Below are 16,695 nucleotides of genomic sequence, written 5' to 3'. Positions count from 1 at the left end.
GCAATACAGGAAGGATTCACTCCCAGAGTCAAATGATTCCAACTAGAACTGGACCCTTCATATCCACCTCACAGTTCCACCTTAAGGTTACAGATGAGCTTGTCCCACATGTTACGGATTCAAACACTAGCTTGTGTACCTGGAGGACTTCAAGATTTCCACAAGATGTGAAAAAAGAGCAAGGTCAAGATTTTCTGGTGCTTTCATCCAAAGCTGAAAGACAAAGGAAAGCGGAGGTTTTACTGCTCTGCTGAGCTGAGGGGACAGTAACCTGTGGCAGAGAAACAGTTACAAGTAGTTCAGGGAGAACAACATCATAAGCGCTCAGTCATTTCTGCCATGGCAGCCTGCAGGCACTGGGAAATCCCTGCCAGTGTGAGGAGTTGCTCCTGAGCAAGCCCTCAGGATCTGCAGGAACACTCCAGAAACTGCAGAGGTATGCCATGGTGACAGAGGACCTGCCAGTGCAGGACCACCTCCCCTGGTGAACCACAGTGTGGAACATCACCACACCCCACCCCACCCCAAATATTGGATCTAGGAGGTGATATGAACAAACCTCATATTATAAAGCTATCTTTAACACAAAATAACAGTAGCAGTTTTACCTCAAAATTGCAGAGAACATACTGGAATGCACTATAATTTTTGATGACTGAAGACTCAAAGCCAAGCTCAGCTGTGCCCACTAGGGAGAATATTAACTGTAAAATCCTGTTGTTTAACAGCTGGGTCTTCTTCTTCAAAAGATAGGTCAGCAACTGAAAAAAAAAAAGATTAAATAACAGTATAAGTCTGTATTTATAAACTAATATATAATTTTTTAATTCAATACAAATGCACAGTTTACTTGGCTGTAGTAGTCATGCATTCATACATCTTACACAAGCATCAGGAAGAAAGTGAATATTTCAGTCCAGGCATAAAATTTTGTGCAGTAAGTGAAAGGGTAAGTTTTTGAAGGAGTTTGACAACTCGGTGGCATCAAACAGGAGCAAAATACACGCCATATTATGCTGAATGGAATTTACAAAAAGCAACATACAAATATGATTGTAAATAACCACAGTAAGTTTTCTACCCTATTCTTCGTGGATGTATTCCCAGCTGCTTGCAAATGGTGTTAGTTTTAAAAAAAAAATTAATTCAAACAAAAGACATTTGTGTGAAACGTTGCCAGTTTTTCAACTGAGTCTATCTTTGAATATTCAATGAGTTCCTGACACAGTGAGAAAAATGTTCAGAAAGCCACTACATTTTGAATAGGTTGGGAGCAATAGGCATTAATTTGAAAATATGTATCAAGACACATTTTTATTAGTTGGCTGGTTAAAAAAAATAAGGTTCAGACATCCAAACAAAGAGCAAACCCACTCCATTGCAACATGATGATCATTCACATGGAAAGAACACTATTTAGCATAAAGTCAAAAGGAACAGCCTATGCACAATCTGAAGGCTGACATTCACCTACAAGAAAGGATTGGGCAAGCTATATCTAAATACAACAAATGTATTTATACGGATCAGGATCAATTTATGAATAATTCACAAATTGGGAAAATGGGAAGTATATAATTAATCATTCATGAAACCCCAATCTTAAGTGTCTCATTTGGAAACATCTCTGTTAAGGAATCTTCTCTATTCCATAAGACTCTGCTTAGCCTACGCAGCATAAAGTAAATGATACTGAACTGAAACATCACACTTGAGCCTTAACTTCATGCAATATTGCATATAGTGATTAAAATTTGCCCTGCTTTTCCAAAGCCCTGAGACAACCAAACTCTTCAGTCTGCATAGCTTTCAGGTTTGAAAGATTTAGGACAGACCTAATCAATATAGTTTGAAATCCAGGCAGCACTTATTTATATCAGCACAATTTCTAATACACAGTTAAGACTGAGTCATAGGAATTCATTGTCAGCCCTAAACTGGGCACTCTGTAAAGAGGAATCTTATGCCGGATGAGCCAAGGGGAGGAAACGGACCTGCCTGAGAAGTGGTCTCTTATGGGAGGAGTCGTGTTGGTAAAAGGCAAAGGGTGGTCACTCAAAACTGCTGCCTTGACTTGACTAACTATAGTAATCTTAATACGGGCAGCATAACACCTTCCGATTATTAGGTCAGGTCTGAGCAACAGGCATCTGTCATCATGTTCACATCAGCAGATATACTGTTACAGAGGTTCCCAGAGATTGTAAGCCCAGGATTTAGGACACTATCCTATACCCCCTCTCAAAGATCTCATAAATTACTAAGTTCCGACCATAGGGACCGATAGCCAGGATATGCTTGGTTCATTGCCATTGATAGGTTTTGGGACAAGACTATAGCCAGAATGAATGAGTAAAAGAGTATCTACCTGGTATCCACCCATGTGCCTCATCAGTTTTTCACTCATTGGGCTACTGTTCAGGATGGAGTTCAGGACTTTGACAGCTGCATACATGGTGTGGTCATCACGGGCCATAGCAATGAGACCCAGGAGAATGGCAGGGCCTCCGATGAAGTTCAGGCTAGTAGCTGCTGGACAGGACTGGAACACTCTTACCCCTAGGAAATTGCAGAGTTACTCTACCAGGAAGTTACATGGACTAAATCTGTTATTGGACAGAGAAAGGCCCAACTCTTAAAAAATATGAAACATTAAGGCATAGTGCATTTACCATATTGGCCCACAGCAACTGACCCAATTGTCCGCAAGGAACCCGAGAGGTGTCCTGCAATATTCTTAGCCAGGAATATTGGAGTTGCACTGTCCCGAGAGTTAATCCCAATCTAAAACAGATAAGAGAGTCATCTTAAGAAAAAACATGGTAGTATTACAGAGATAAAAAGTAACAAGGAGACGCTCTAGTCCTTTAGATTATTTTTTTACTGTCAGACTATGAAAACCTTTTTTTTTTCCTTCAAAGTTGATTGTTAAGACAAACTTTCACCCACCTAAAATATCACACAACCCCATTACTTCGACATGTTAGTAAGCCTGGCATTGGCAAGAATGCTAGAATAGCATGTGAAAGATCATTGTGAAGGCATTAAGAGATCACAGACTGAAACAAATTATCATTAGACCTGAAAACTGTGGCTTCTGTTGCTGTTTCAAGAAAGGCTTTTAACATATTGTTCACACTGTCCAATCTAATCCTCTCCACAGATGAAAACAAAACCATAGGTAGAATGGAGTTAAGGATTGGGAAGAGAAGCTGGAAAAGAAAAGTCCCTGAAGATAGACAATTAAGGCAAAGTCGAAAACTTTGCTGTAGGAAACCAATCGGAAAAAAGACAACAATGTGTTTAAGACAAATAAGGGAAATTTGTGACCTCTTTAGCAATCAGCCGACCATCTACTTCATTGTAGGAGCTCTTTATATCTTGGACCGTAGTGAGACAGGAGCACATGGCATTGATTCCAAAAGAAATCTTCTCTTCTGCCACCAGAGGTGTAGGACTAAGATCACTGTACTGGTCCTCACCTGAAACAAGAGAGACTATAAACCTCTGAAGGAACTTTGCATGCTTAACATGCGAGGAGAGAGGCAGATGAAAAATAACTGGAGGAAACTAAAGTTTAGGCAGGAATCTGACTTTGACTTGGCTATAATCAGAAAAAAGCCCTCACCCTTTGCAACACAGTCCATGGCAACTTGCCCGCATAAGCGCCAGTAGGAGACATGCTTGGCTTGTCTCCTCTGGGTACTGCTTTGCATAAATCCTGCATCCTCTCTCCCAGTATCTCATGAAGCTCAGAGAAGTGCAGAATAAACCTTTCTCTGTCCACACAAAACAAGCAAGCTTTCTGAGCAGAGAAAACATTTCAGATGCCTTTCACGGTACTGTGAGCTTTCTCAAGGGTACTAGGAGCAAGGATTCATGTGGAAGAAAAAGGGCAGAGGCAAAACTTCAGAGCTGCCAACTCACAACATATGAGAAGCTCGTAAAAACTACCAGGTTCAGCAGTTCAATGATTGTATGAAATTTTCACATGCTTTTCATTAAAGAGTTTTCTATTCCTGCTTGCACTTGGAAAAACTATGTGTACCTTTCTTTTTAAAAAGAATCTTGCCTTTTTGACAATTTTATAGACTGGGAAAAGAGTTGATTTACAGAACTGTTTACTAATGCTGGTGACACAGCCCTTATAGACAAGAAGAGTTAGCACGTATTCCACGTGAAGATTAACTGGAAGAAATGTCCCAAGACTGTGTCACCTATTTCCCTTCCAGTAGGAAATGGATTTATGGATAAGCCGCCACACAGCTGCTGCTGATTAGCGAGAAGCAAAGAGATACTGATGAGATGGGATGCAACACTGCTGAAACAATTCAACTGCTGTTTCCTTAAAACAAATTTTAAGAAATAAACTATAATATTCTCGGGGTTTGTGCTGAAGCTTTAAGTCTAAATTTCCATTAGAAAAATTTATTTGGGTTTTTTGATGGAATAGGGAGATGTTAGGTACCACCTCCCCACCCCCCAACCAAAAAACCCAAACCAAACCACCACTAACAGAAAACCCAAACCAAAAACAAAGAAAGAGGCAGGGGGGTGGAGGTGGGGGGGAAGAGATCATTTCACAGTGACAAGATCACATCTTGTACAGTGCCCTGTGATTTCCCTGCATCAGGGCATCACTGGTGTCAGATGGCCATTCTGACTTCTACTGGTAATATTCTTATTTTAGGGTTGTATTTTGATACAATTTCTCTTTCAACAACCCCTTCCCATGCTTGACGCGGAGATTTTTTTTGGCCTAGACAGACAGCTTTCTGAAGGAGTACTTCCAGCCAGTCTTTTTTCACTTTGCTTTAGGCTGAAGCATCACCAGATGGGATTATTCTGCTCTTTTCAAATGGGAGATGAACATGCCATTTCATCCCGAGATCTAGTACAGAGGTGAACGCACTACTTGTTGAACAAACTGTAATCAATAACTGAAATGTTTTGTCTGCTTGTTTAATAATTGAAGCTAACAGTATACTTGAGTTAAAAAGCCTCTTCATTAAATGGAATGTAACTTATTCCCCTACCCCTCTTCTCCCCTATGCTCTCTCCAACTCTGCAGGCATTTGCAATTAAAAATTATGTTTCTTTTTCTGCCATGTTTTTCTGTAGCACCATAAATGCAGAATGTCTCAGTTACAAAGCTGCTGCTTTAATGCTTGTCCAACAGAAATTGCAGTCTTACACCTCAAGGGCATATTATCCCTCTTTACTCTCCAGCTCTGTCTGCGGCTTGATTCCTGCCCTTCTTTTTCTGCCCAATTTACAGTGAGTTACAAGATCTTCATGGTATCTTACTAGTCTTGTACAACACTCAGGAATACAGAGTTCCAGGCTTTTAGAAAGAGCTCTAGGCACAGCTGGAATACTAAGCAGATTATGAGAATAAGAGGACCATTGCCCTGCCAAACAAATAGTGATGGATATGAGAATTATCACATACCTTGAAGCTGTACTGCTTGGAAATTGCTACAGTACTGTGGGCCAAGCTTATTAATCACCTCCATGGTTTCCACAGAGATGGCTTCTTCAAACAAGTATGTAGGGCCAAGGCGCCAGGTCAAAGAGGACTTCTGTTTCCAAATTTGAGGAGTAGCTATGTACCCATAGACATCAATAAAGGAAGAGGGTTCCATGGAAATACAGCTACCTGGTAAGGGCTGGAGATACTGCATCTGCAACCGAGGAAGAATTCACTGAGGGGACTTGCCAATTCTTTCTTCAATGAAGTCCCAGTCAGTCGTGCAACACAATTACCAGCTACTGTTTAGAAACTGGACTTTCAGAAGTATCACAAGCATAAACGTTTTGGAACGTTCAAGCCTACTTTTTATTCAAAAAAGCAGTCAAAATAATTTCAAGTGTTATCAAAAAAACCTCCATCTTGAGCCCAGATTTATTTTTCCTGTTCATACCTTCATTACTTAGACTGTGACTTCCAACACAGAAAGTCAAGTTGCAGATCACACCTTGTACTGGGCACCTAGATAATAAACAGTTTTTGAAAACTGTAGAGTGTCCAAGTACATCAGTCAGCTTCAGTGAAAGCAACATCATTTAGTAAATTGGACCATTTATTTTTTATATTGTCAAAATAAGGATTCAGCCTCCTAAATTGAGTCCATTATTTTATTTAAACATGGACAGCTCTAGTAGGAAGTAGTTGGAAATTTTTGGATAGAAACTGTATTGCACTTCAGGGCTTTGCCCCACCTTTAACAATTTGCTGTTAGGATGAGAGACTCCTAGCATTTACTGTTCTCTGACGACTGAGATGCAGAAGACAGAGCTGGTCAATATTAGAAGGCAGGACTTGATACAACACTGTAACCCACCCCCACAACCCAAAAATAGCTTTTGGTATTTAACAACTATTGTGCAATTCCTGTTTCTTACACAATCTTTTTTTCACTGTACACCTCAAGATGAAGGCTTCCCTCATGTCAGAGACCCCAGCACTGGGACCATCATTTATTTACTAAAGGCTTGTTTTATTTATTATGAGCTGTTTCACTGTATGTTAAACACTTTTGCTGTGAATTCTTTAATCAATTGCAATGCTTAGGCCTAGTTTTATTGATGACTTTCAGTCTCATTTGAAGGAAGGCAAATTAAATTAAATTTTCATTCTTGAAATGGATATAGGTCCCAAAAGGCATTTAGAAGACAGATCATTTTTCTCAAGTATGGGAAAGAGAATATTTGGAATTAAACAGGTTGCTTTTACAAGGGAAGTATAAAAAACACACAAGTGAGATTTACATGTGTTGAAATTGATTAGAAATAGGAACAAGAAAGAAGAGACCAAGGTTACAAGTTTCAATAAAAGGAGTCTAAAAACAAAAAAGCACCACACCAACCAGAGCTGCAATAAAAATAGGCTGCATTTTCAACATTGCCAGCCTGGAGGCATTCAAAATCCAAAAATGAAATCTCAGAAATAATTTGAGATTAGCTTCAAAAGTAGGAGCATAATGATAATATAAACTATGGGCTCTTCTCATTTATCCTGTAGATTATGAGCCCTTCAGGTGCATTTGGATTGCTTTCTTGTGGTATCTCATGCAACCTGAAACCAACTCCTATGTAACAAGACCACAAGAAATGGCACATTAGGGGAAATACTAGCTACACCAACATTTGCAATGAACTCATGAGTTTAGATCATTGAAGTTTACAAGTTTCTCCTAATTGAAACACTTCTTTCATTTCTATTAACTGAAGAAAGAAGTATTATTTTAATTCAAGAGCTATCTCACACATTGAACAACTAACTCAGAGGGACATCTATCTGTTCCTGAATGCTTAGAATGGCAGTGGGAAAAAGTCCACTGACTCATCAGCTGATTGTTCAACGGGTGTAACAGGAAGAGGACAGCTTAAAACAAGCCCATGAAAGATGCCTGAGGAAATTCCATCCATCTTGGGATAATTGCAAAGAGCTAGCCAGTCACAAAAGCTTATTTCTCTGCAACCTTTCCCTTTTTCCAGGCCTTTCTTTAAAAATGGAGGCTCCCTACATAACTCATCACCTTTGCAGGTTTTAGCCTAAATCCAAAGGACCTTTAGTTTAGGCTTCTCTGGTCACACCTTAACGTGATGTACTTTCATAGCTGACAACTTCTGAGAATCTTGGGTGTAAACTGAGAGATCCTCAAACACACTAGCCAATTCAGAAGAATTTGGCCTGAGTACAACTGAATTTCATCAACATAACTCTGAGGTACCTCCAAAGAAGCTAACCCGAACTCTCAGATGAGTGCACCCAGTCAAAATTGCCCTCATTATCTGCATGCTGAGGGCGGAGGGGGGAAGTAGTTCAAAGCATCGGTATAAACTGATAACATACTTTTGAAAAACACCACAAATACCCCTGGGTTTATACAGATTTCTGACTCCACTCACGCATGGTGCAGAGTGGCACATGTCAGGTATGCGAATCACCATGCTTTGAGTGTCTCAGGTTATGACTGAAAAGTCATGGTATGTGCATGGGGAGATGAACATGAAAAGCAAGGAAAGGAAAATGTCAGGCATAAGATCTATGCAGAGAGCCTTTACCTTTGCAGAGCCAATCATCTGACCGTTTATATAGGCTGACACAATGCAGCTCTTCTTCGCTTCCTTAGCAACTGTCACTGTGAGATGGTGCCACTGGCCAGTGACCAGCAGTTTGCCACAGCCAAACTGGACTTGCCCTGGAAGCGGGGAGGGATTTAGCACCTCACCCTCGGGTTCCATGATATCTGTAACAGCAAAAACAGGGGTCAGTCAACAGAAAGTCTCACCCTCCCCTGCCTCAGGGACACAGCTATCAAATGTGAACGTGACTCTCTGTGGGTAGAAAGTGATTTGGTGCTATTCTGTTCAATGTCTTTAAAACACTCCCTGATGGTCTATTATCAGGACCTGACGCTTGCTCAGCTCTCAAGATCCCTCCAGCAAACAGGGTGCTATACTCCCAAATAACACCTGCTAGCTGCCTCAATGCTGCAAAACTAGACTGAACTAGGACAAAGCCAACATATTCTCTAAGAGAACCCCTCAGGATATTCACTGAGTTAGCTGACAGAAAAAAATTCCTAGTGAATTCATGAGATGCTAAAACTCTGTACATTAATTTGTAGTTCTTATGAAAAGAGGCAAGCTGGGATTTTTAATGTCGTCTCAGGGAATCGGAGCACTCACACAACGTCAACAGTGTGTGAAAAAATCCCAGCTTCTATTCCCACTCCATTCCCAACCTCCTTTGCAATGTTCAATCCCATTCACATTTGAAGCACCTACTGTACTCAATAAGGAGAAAGGGATAAATGTCTAGAAGTAAAAAAGATTAATAGGCTGGCATGATAGAAAACATTCTAAAAGTGAGGAGAGGAAATAAGCTGTTTGATTATGAAGCTAGATCACTCCCAAACTCCTCAGTTCTACTCTCCAAACCTGTCAACTGCCACACAGAACATGCAGGGACCAGCCGGTTCAAGCCCAGTCCTCACAAGGGCACACAACCATATAACTGACATTCAAAAGTTTTCCTTAGAATATCTAAGTTTTATCATATGTTGCAGGCCACAAAGTAATTCTCAGTGCCTACAGCAAACTTAAAACTGAAATATGACCAAGGTTTCCAATCACAACAGGCTGCCAGAAGAAAATTGAAGACATAAAAAAGTCTCATTAACATTCTGGGTACTTATAAGAAGATGAAATTTGTTCATTAACAAATTCCATATAATCAGAGGACACGGCACTGCAACATGACCGAGAAGAGCCTTACCAAGCGGCTGGAATTCCACTTCTTCTGTGGAAATGACCAAAGAACGGTCCTGCGGGAAGAAGCTTACTGAAAAGCAAACAAATTCTTGCTCTGTTCTTGACATGTGCCTCACGACTGTGAGGAAACGGAGTGGGTGACTGTTGTGCACCAAAGCAAACTTGCTAACCAGAAACCAGCAGGAGAGAGTCAGGCCACTTGAGGGAGGGAACATTCTGATGCCTGCAGGTAGGAAACAAAAAAAGCAGAAAGGAAGTTGGTTTCCCTGTGTAGACATCACCAAACTGCTTTCCGTGTCATTTGTAGCCCAAACCGTGTGAGAACCAACATTGGAATATGAGGTTTAATTCCTGTTCTATTAGATTTCACTGTCTATCTTCAATATCATAGAGGCTGCACATGTGAGTGTGTGCACATTTATAAGTGACCTAAAATTGTCTGATGAGAAATAATTACCAGATCTCCATGCGACGGAGCTCATCAATTGGGAAGTACTGAAACAGAAACAAGTTTTCTCAAGCTTCACAAAATTCAGGAAGCAAGAGGTACAGCTATTTCCCAGTTCACCTAATAGAGGATTTTGATCTATAGGAGAATCCCATCTCATGTTACAGACAGTTTCTACTCCTGTGGGAGATTACCCTAAAATCTGGTGGCTTTTACTTGTTACGACTGGGGTTTTTTGGCAGTTTGCTTTAAATTTTTATTGCTAATGTTAATGTTAACTCATCACACTACTAAGCTGCATCTGATACTACATTTTGGTGAGCAGCCTGAGTTGTACAGCTCAGAGCTGGCCTGGGATACAGAGATGGAAGACTATCGAAACACACAGCTTATTTACTGCCATTTGTTACAAATGTTGAATGCTTTCAGTGGTGCTGAAAAGTCAGTGCTTTCAGGAAGCTGTAGGTGAGTCAAAGTGCTTACCCATGCCAATTCCTCCTGAGACGGATTGCTCTGCACTCGGTCCCATCACAGTGGCCAGGGTAGGGAGATATAAGCACCTACAAAAACAAGCAAGCACCCATTCATCAGAAACGTAAAATGATCCCTGAAGGTCACCAGTGAATAGTGCAGAATCATGGTAGCAATGCAGAGTCTAGGCTCTCAGCAATAAGACAATAACAAAATAAGCTGGCAACATTGCTGCAAGGAAGGCAGCGATAGGGCACAAGGACTGACTAAGAGAGAGACACGATTAATTGTTGTGTCCAGAATAAGGGCTTGGAGACTGCAGAGCAGCTAAAGAGAAAAGCAACCATAGCATTACCCATATCCTTCCATGGACATGTCAAACTCCACAAACGATGGAGCCAAAGCAGTGCTGCGGAACTGGAAGTTTCGAGGTGACGACATGGAGATGAGACTCATTGCAGTCTGGAGTGCCAACGCAGATCCCTTAGACACCCAAGGAGAGCTGCTGACAGGCACAACTGTCTGACAATCTGTTTTACTGTCCACCACATCCTTTTCTGAACCTACAAGATCAATGTAGTGCCTAATCAGATCAGTGTCTCCAGTAGTTTTTTGAATCACAGGCTTTGCCCGTATTAAATTCATAACTGCCAAGAACAGCACTGCATGCTCTTCAGCTAACACATCCAAAGTCTGAGCCTATGTCAGCATCTGGCTTCAGTACACGTATTACAATTTGATCTCTGCTGGTCATTACATCAGTTCTCAGCATTGGTCAAGTACCACCCAACCTGGGCAATACCCAGTCTAAAACATCCGGGCATACACCAATTTCACTGTGACTGTCTTGAAGCAACCTACTCCAACAGCTGCTTCCTGTCATTACAGAGACATCTATAACCCAACCACTGTATCAGCAACAGGCTGTTCATTGTGTGCTTACCTTCATTCCGAGCTGCGTTAGCTGAATCCCTCCCCTGACACGAAAGGGCCTTGGTCCTGGAAGGTAGTGATGGAGAACCTCCCAACGAAAGAAATTGCCTAACATGAAAGAAGAAGAAAGCAACCAAAAAAAGATAAAACAATCAAGGCAGACACTCCAGAGTCATAGCAACCATGAAAATACAGCTCAGCTCTCTGGAGGCCAACTTTCTGTGCCTGTCAACCTAGTGGCCTTCTGTGATGGAGTGACTACATCGGTGGACAAGGAAAGAGCTACAGATACCATTTATCTGGACTTCTGAAGATCTTTGACATGGACCCTCACAACATCCTTTGCTCTACATTGGAGACATATGGATTTGGTGGGTGGAATGTTTTTGACGGATGAGGAATTAGCTGGATGGTCCCATCCAGATGGCAGTGGTCAATGACTTAATGTCCAAATGGAGATCAACGACAACTGGTGTCCCTCAGGGGTCCGTATTGGGACCAGTACTCTTTACTGCTTAACATCTTCATCAGTGACATAGACAGTGGGAACGAGTGCACCCTCAGCAAATTTGCAGACAACACCAAGCTGAGTGGTGCGGTTGACATGCCTGAGGGATGGGATACCATGCAGATGGACCTGGACAAGCTCAAAAAGTGGGCCCACATGAACTTCATGAGGTTCGATGAGGCCAAGTGCAAGGTCCTGCACCTGGGTTAGGGCAACCCCTGGTATCAGTACAGGCTGGGGGATGAAAACATTGAGAGCAGCCCTGCAGAGAAGGACTCGGGGGTATTGGTGGATGAAAAGCTGGATGTGAGCCAGCACCATGTACTCACAGCCCAGAAAGCTAATCGCACCCTGGGCTGCATCGGGGGCAGCGTGGGCAGCAGGTCAAGGGAGGTGATTCTGCCCCTCTGCTCTGCTCTGGTGAGAACCCCCTGTAGTGCTGTGTTCAGCTCTGAGGCCTCGGCACAAGAAGGACATGGACCTGTTAGAAGGGGTCCAGAGGAGGGCTAAGAAAGTCATCTGAGGGCTGGGGCACCTCTGCTACGGGGACAGGCTGAGGTACTTGGGGTTGTTCGGCCTGGGGGAGGGAAGGCTGCAGGGAGACCTTATTGCAGCCTTCCAGTACTTAAAAGGGCTTATAAGAAAGATGGGAACAAATTTTTTAGCAGGGCCTGTTGTGACAGGACAAGGGGTGATGGTTTTAAACTAAAAGAGGGTAGATTTAGACCAGATATAAGGAAGAAATTTTTTACACTGAGGGTGGTGAAGCACTGGCACAGGTTGCCCAAAGAGGTGGTGGATGCCCCATCCCTAGAGACATTCAAGGCCAGGTTGGACGGGGCTCTGAGAAGCCTGATCTAGTTGCAGATGTCCCTGCTCACTGCAGGGGGGTTAGACTAGATGACCTTTAAAGGTCCCTTCCAACCCAAGCTGTTCTATGATTCCATGAGTTCTTATTGGATACCAAATTTTAAAGACATCCCAAATAAAACAAAAGGAATGTTTTCCATTGTCTTGTCACAAATATTTGTTTTGCGTTACACTTCCCCTTTCAAGGTTTTCCCGTTGGAAAAAAATCAAAGGTTTATGTTCTTCAGAAATACTTTTGAACACTACTGATCTTTCAGAAAAAACTACATTTTTTAAAAAATAAATTCTGTTCTGTATTTGAGTAAAAATAAATTTAATCCTCCACTGCATATCCAACTCCATTTGCACTCTGCCTAGTAAGTACTCTTATGCCTAGCACTTGTGAGCATAACAGAAGAAAGCACATCCTCAAAGTAGAAACAACAGAGATTGAGAAGCATGACTACACTTTTTATTTCTGCATTTGCCATTTACATGGATCTGAGCTAAGAGAAAGTCACTTTTACTGTTTAGGAAACAGCTCCTCCGTATGAATACCAGGAGAGAATAATCCTGAATAAGCCTAGTTGTTTTGCAATTACTTAACTAGTTACCATTCATAAATGGCTTTACAACCCCTGCAGAGATGATGCAGCAGAACGGTATGGACTCATACAGTCTTCAGTAAGCCATTTAGGTATATATACCGTGTGATCAATACAGAAGCAGTATTAACTGAGACTTGAAACAAAAGGCTAAGAGTCTTGCTGAATCAGAGCACTACAGGAGGTATCCAATTATTACACAAACTTTGCAAAAAATTTGCATCACTAAAGTAAATTGGTTCCATTAGATACAATCTGATACCTTAACACATCTGGCTCAATAGCCTGTGATGCAAGCTTCTCAAACACTCTGGTGAGGGGCAGGTGCAGTGGATGGCTCTCATTGCGGAAGGCAGCCTGACAGGAAGTTATGATGGTGCTCAGCAAGCCTGATCCACACATCACCTGGCGGCTTTTCTCCGACTTCACCAGGGACTGGATATGGTCAACCACAGCACATTGGATTTCCTGGGAAAGCTGAAACAGATGCAGAACTGAAGTCAGCAGGCTGGAACTAAAACTGTATATGGTAATTGTCAAATCTCTGGGTGAAAAAATCCAGCCCAGAAAAGAAGCCTCTAAGGCCAGAGGCTCAAGTACAACCACATGGCTGTTCTATAAAGCTCTGTGCTTGAACAGTGTGCATATGTTCATCTGAGTAGCTGCTTGGCCATCCAAGCTGCCACAACACTATGGTAATGAAGGAAGAGAACAATCAGCTCTCCTTCAAAAGAAGGGACCCCCACCGAGGGCAGGTTATTAGTCATAAGCTCCAAGACCAACACAGTAACTCAGAATATACTTAACATTAATCCTGTGGAGAGTCAGGTTGACATGATCTACTCTTTGTTCTAAAAGCACTGTTATTAAACAAAACGGTATCTAGCAGTATCATGAAACACAATTTCAAATACTTCTCTACATGTTTTGCTGAATCGAAGCTTTACTTCATTATTACTTCTTAATGCTTTTAAGGAAATATCTCAATTCTCATAAATTATCTTTAGAGCAATTTGTTCCCAATTAGAAACGGAGCCTCCCCATTGACCTTACTAGATTTCACATAAAACTAACTGTGCATCACCTATTTAAACACAAATCTTACACGATGAACTGTTCCCCACCCCCAAGAGCTCTTTGGCTTTCTCATACGCTCTTCTAAGAAATATCTATGCAAACTTTGAAAGAAAAGGACAACAATAGTGGAAGACATGCAGGTTAGGACATTAGGATTTGATTTTATAACATGAATGAGAAGCAGCTTCACTGGATTCAAAATAAGCTAGCTTATTAAGTGTAAAAAGGAATTCAGCTCTTTTGCATCCGGACCAAACTCAAAACCAGTACAGGACAAATTCAAAGCCAACAAGCTATTTGTTTTCAAAGTGCTCAGCAAACAAAAGTCCAATTACAGCACCTAGACAATAATATTATAGCACATCCAATGCAACATACATATTGCTTTTGTTAAAAAAACCAACCCACCCTATTTTTGATATCTGAAGGGTGAGTTCTTTGGATAACATTTTCTTCTCTCTGAATCACTGTTCATTCTCAGTGGCACAACTTTCACTCTGCGTCTCATTAGATACAGAAATCATCCACCAGACTAAACTACACTATTCTTCACAGAGAGGCACTTATTGCTGCAGTTTATCAAAGCATCACTTATAACTTTTTTGATCTTTTAATTACTATTTTACTCCATTTTTGACTGGTTGCAGGAAAGTATCTGGATGTATAAAACCACATGAAAACAGAGAAAGACGCAGGTCTTGACTAAGTGAAACCACTGGTTTACTCCAAAATAAATCCAGTAAAAGCATAATGGCATACAAAAAAAAATTGATTGTTTTCATCAGCTTAGCAGCTTTGTCAATACCAGTATTGCCTCATTTTGAATAAAACGTGTCATTTTCATGGACCTTAGTTCCAGTAAAATGATATTTTAGTGGAAATATTATTAATGGTGGCCAGGAAAGCAGGCTGTGTGTTTCTATATGTCTGGATTGATTTTCCTAACACATATTACTTGCACCATGAATCAGGATATTGAAGGTGCGGTTAGAATGTAGTTGGGCTCAGAGCTCTGCCTCAGATTAGAATCTTAAGGAAGAAATGTCACCTAGAAATTTGTCCAATCTGTTTAAGTGGTTCCCAGTTTCTTGCTCCTAAGAGCCCACAGTTTCAAGACTTGATAGCTGAATTTAATTCACTGTTATTTGTCTTGAAAATTATTATGCTATGTTTAAGACGAGCAAGAATTTTGAACCCTTGGTAGTGTGGGTTCATTTCAAAAGGTTGTCATTTTCTTAGGTTTAAGAATGATACAGTAATAATTCTGTGTGCAATTGCATAAAGCAAACTTACTTTTCAGTCTCGGGAGCATGTCTCACTTGAAAAGCTAGCAGCCCTTCATAGAAAATCAGAATTAACTTCCTAACATACCCCAGAGATTTAGTTTTACTAATGAAGAAATCAAGGCAGCGAAAGAAGTGCTGCCTCAAAGAGTTCCAAGTGACCCAGGATTTTAAATCATGCTTTTGAAAGAAAAGGTAGACATCCATCAGCTCAAAACCCATTGTCTGTAAAGAGTTTGAGACATTTCTAAAATCACCTGCAATTTTTTTTCCTTAAGGTGTTATCAAAAGGAAATAATTCATAGATTCATCACAGGTCAAATTCCTGGTGCATAGTTCCCAGCTGCCAGAACATTCCCATTCTATCACAATATTTTGTTAATTAACTCTCACCCACTGACCTTAACAAGCAAAACTTATTTTGCTGAGGGTATATAACTCGTTTGACAAAATTACAGAATAACTTGTATTCATACATTCCTTGCAAGTAGACAGGGAAAAAAACACTATGAACTGAGTGAACTGTTTCTACTTTTCTAAAAACATGACCTATATAGGGCCTAGTTAAATGCCTCAGATAAACTATATCATCTCCATCAGGCTTTTCACATTTCCCCTTAGTAGAGCCTGTGTGTAAGAGAAGCTACAGCTCATGTGAATACCAGGGCTACTATTGCCTTCTGGTCCATCCCTTCTAGAGAAAACATACTTGCAAGTCTTGATGATTTGAAGCCAGGCAACAAAATGCCTTCATAATGTTAAGAATCCTTTTGTTAATTCTGTGATCTGGCAGACCTTTTGCTCACCAAATTCCAGATTACCTTTAGGTGCAGTATTCTGCCCCCCGCACTATTAGCTGAATGCAGTGTCTCCTCCTCATTTTTCTAAGCTACTGTGCAGCACTATCATATGACATTCATCAGACACCTAAGAGGAAGGCAGAGCTGTCTCTGTGTGCCACCTTACAAATGATATGATTGCACGAAAAAAAAGACGAAGCAGAAAAATATCTTCAATATAGTTAGCCAGGGATTCTTGGCAGAGTTGCTATCTCTTCAATCCAGGGTACATTACCAAGATTTTAGTGCAACTTCAGAGACAGGCTGTGGGCTTGGAAGTACAGGAGGAAAATTGCTTGGTCTGTACAAACAGTGAAAGCTTCAGAAGTTGGTTGATCAATGAACAAGCAAACTTCTTACTAAAAGCCCAAAAATAACTTCGTAAAGGAATATGCAGACA

The 16,695-nt window shown here is 41.0% G+C and overlaps 1 protein-coding gene across 1 annotated transcript in view; it reads right to left on the bottom strand.

The window, feature by feature from the left end:
* The window catches only part of WDFY4 (WDFY family member 4), a 144,442-nt gene that overhangs the window by 94,182 nt on the left and 33,565 nt on the right, over positions 1 to 16,695 (bottom strand). Inside the window, exons 14-25 of the mRNA XM_064463735.1 lie at positions 13,359 to 13,573; positions 11,145 to 11,242; positions 10,557 to 10,764; positions 10,214 to 10,290; positions 9,287 to 9,505; positions 8,071 to 8,255; positions 5,453 to 5,684; positions 3,331 to 3,482; positions 2,673 to 2,784; positions 2,369 to 2,559; positions 609 to 761; positions 140 to 213 (exon numbers count right to left, since the gene is read on the bottom strand). Of these exons, the coding sequence (XP_064319805.1) occupies positions 140 to 213; positions 609 to 761; positions 2,369 to 2,559; positions 2,673 to 2,784; positions 3,331 to 3,482; positions 5,453 to 5,684; positions 8,071 to 8,255; positions 9,287 to 9,505; positions 10,214 to 10,290; positions 10,557 to 10,764; positions 11,145 to 11,242; positions 13,359 to 13,573 (1,916 nt within the window). The remainder of the gene's footprint in view (positions 1 to 139; positions 214 to 608; positions 762 to 2,368; positions 2,560 to 2,672; positions 2,785 to 3,330; positions 3,483 to 5,452; positions 5,685 to 8,070; positions 8,256 to 9,286; positions 9,506 to 10,213; positions 10,291 to 10,556; positions 10,765 to 11,144; positions 11,243 to 13,358; positions 13,574 to 16,695) is intronic.

Source organism: Phalacrocorax carbo, chromosome 12, assembly GCF_963921805.1.
Source record: "Phalacrocorax carbo chromosome 12, bPhaCar2.1, whole genome shotgun sequence".
NCBI classification, from domain to species: Eukaryota; Metazoa; Chordata; class Aves; order Suliformes; family Phalacrocoracidae; genus Phalacrocorax; species Phalacrocorax carbo.
The sequence above is the reverse complement of the archived record's forward strand: the minus strand, read 5'-3'. Positions and strand labels throughout refer to the sequence as shown.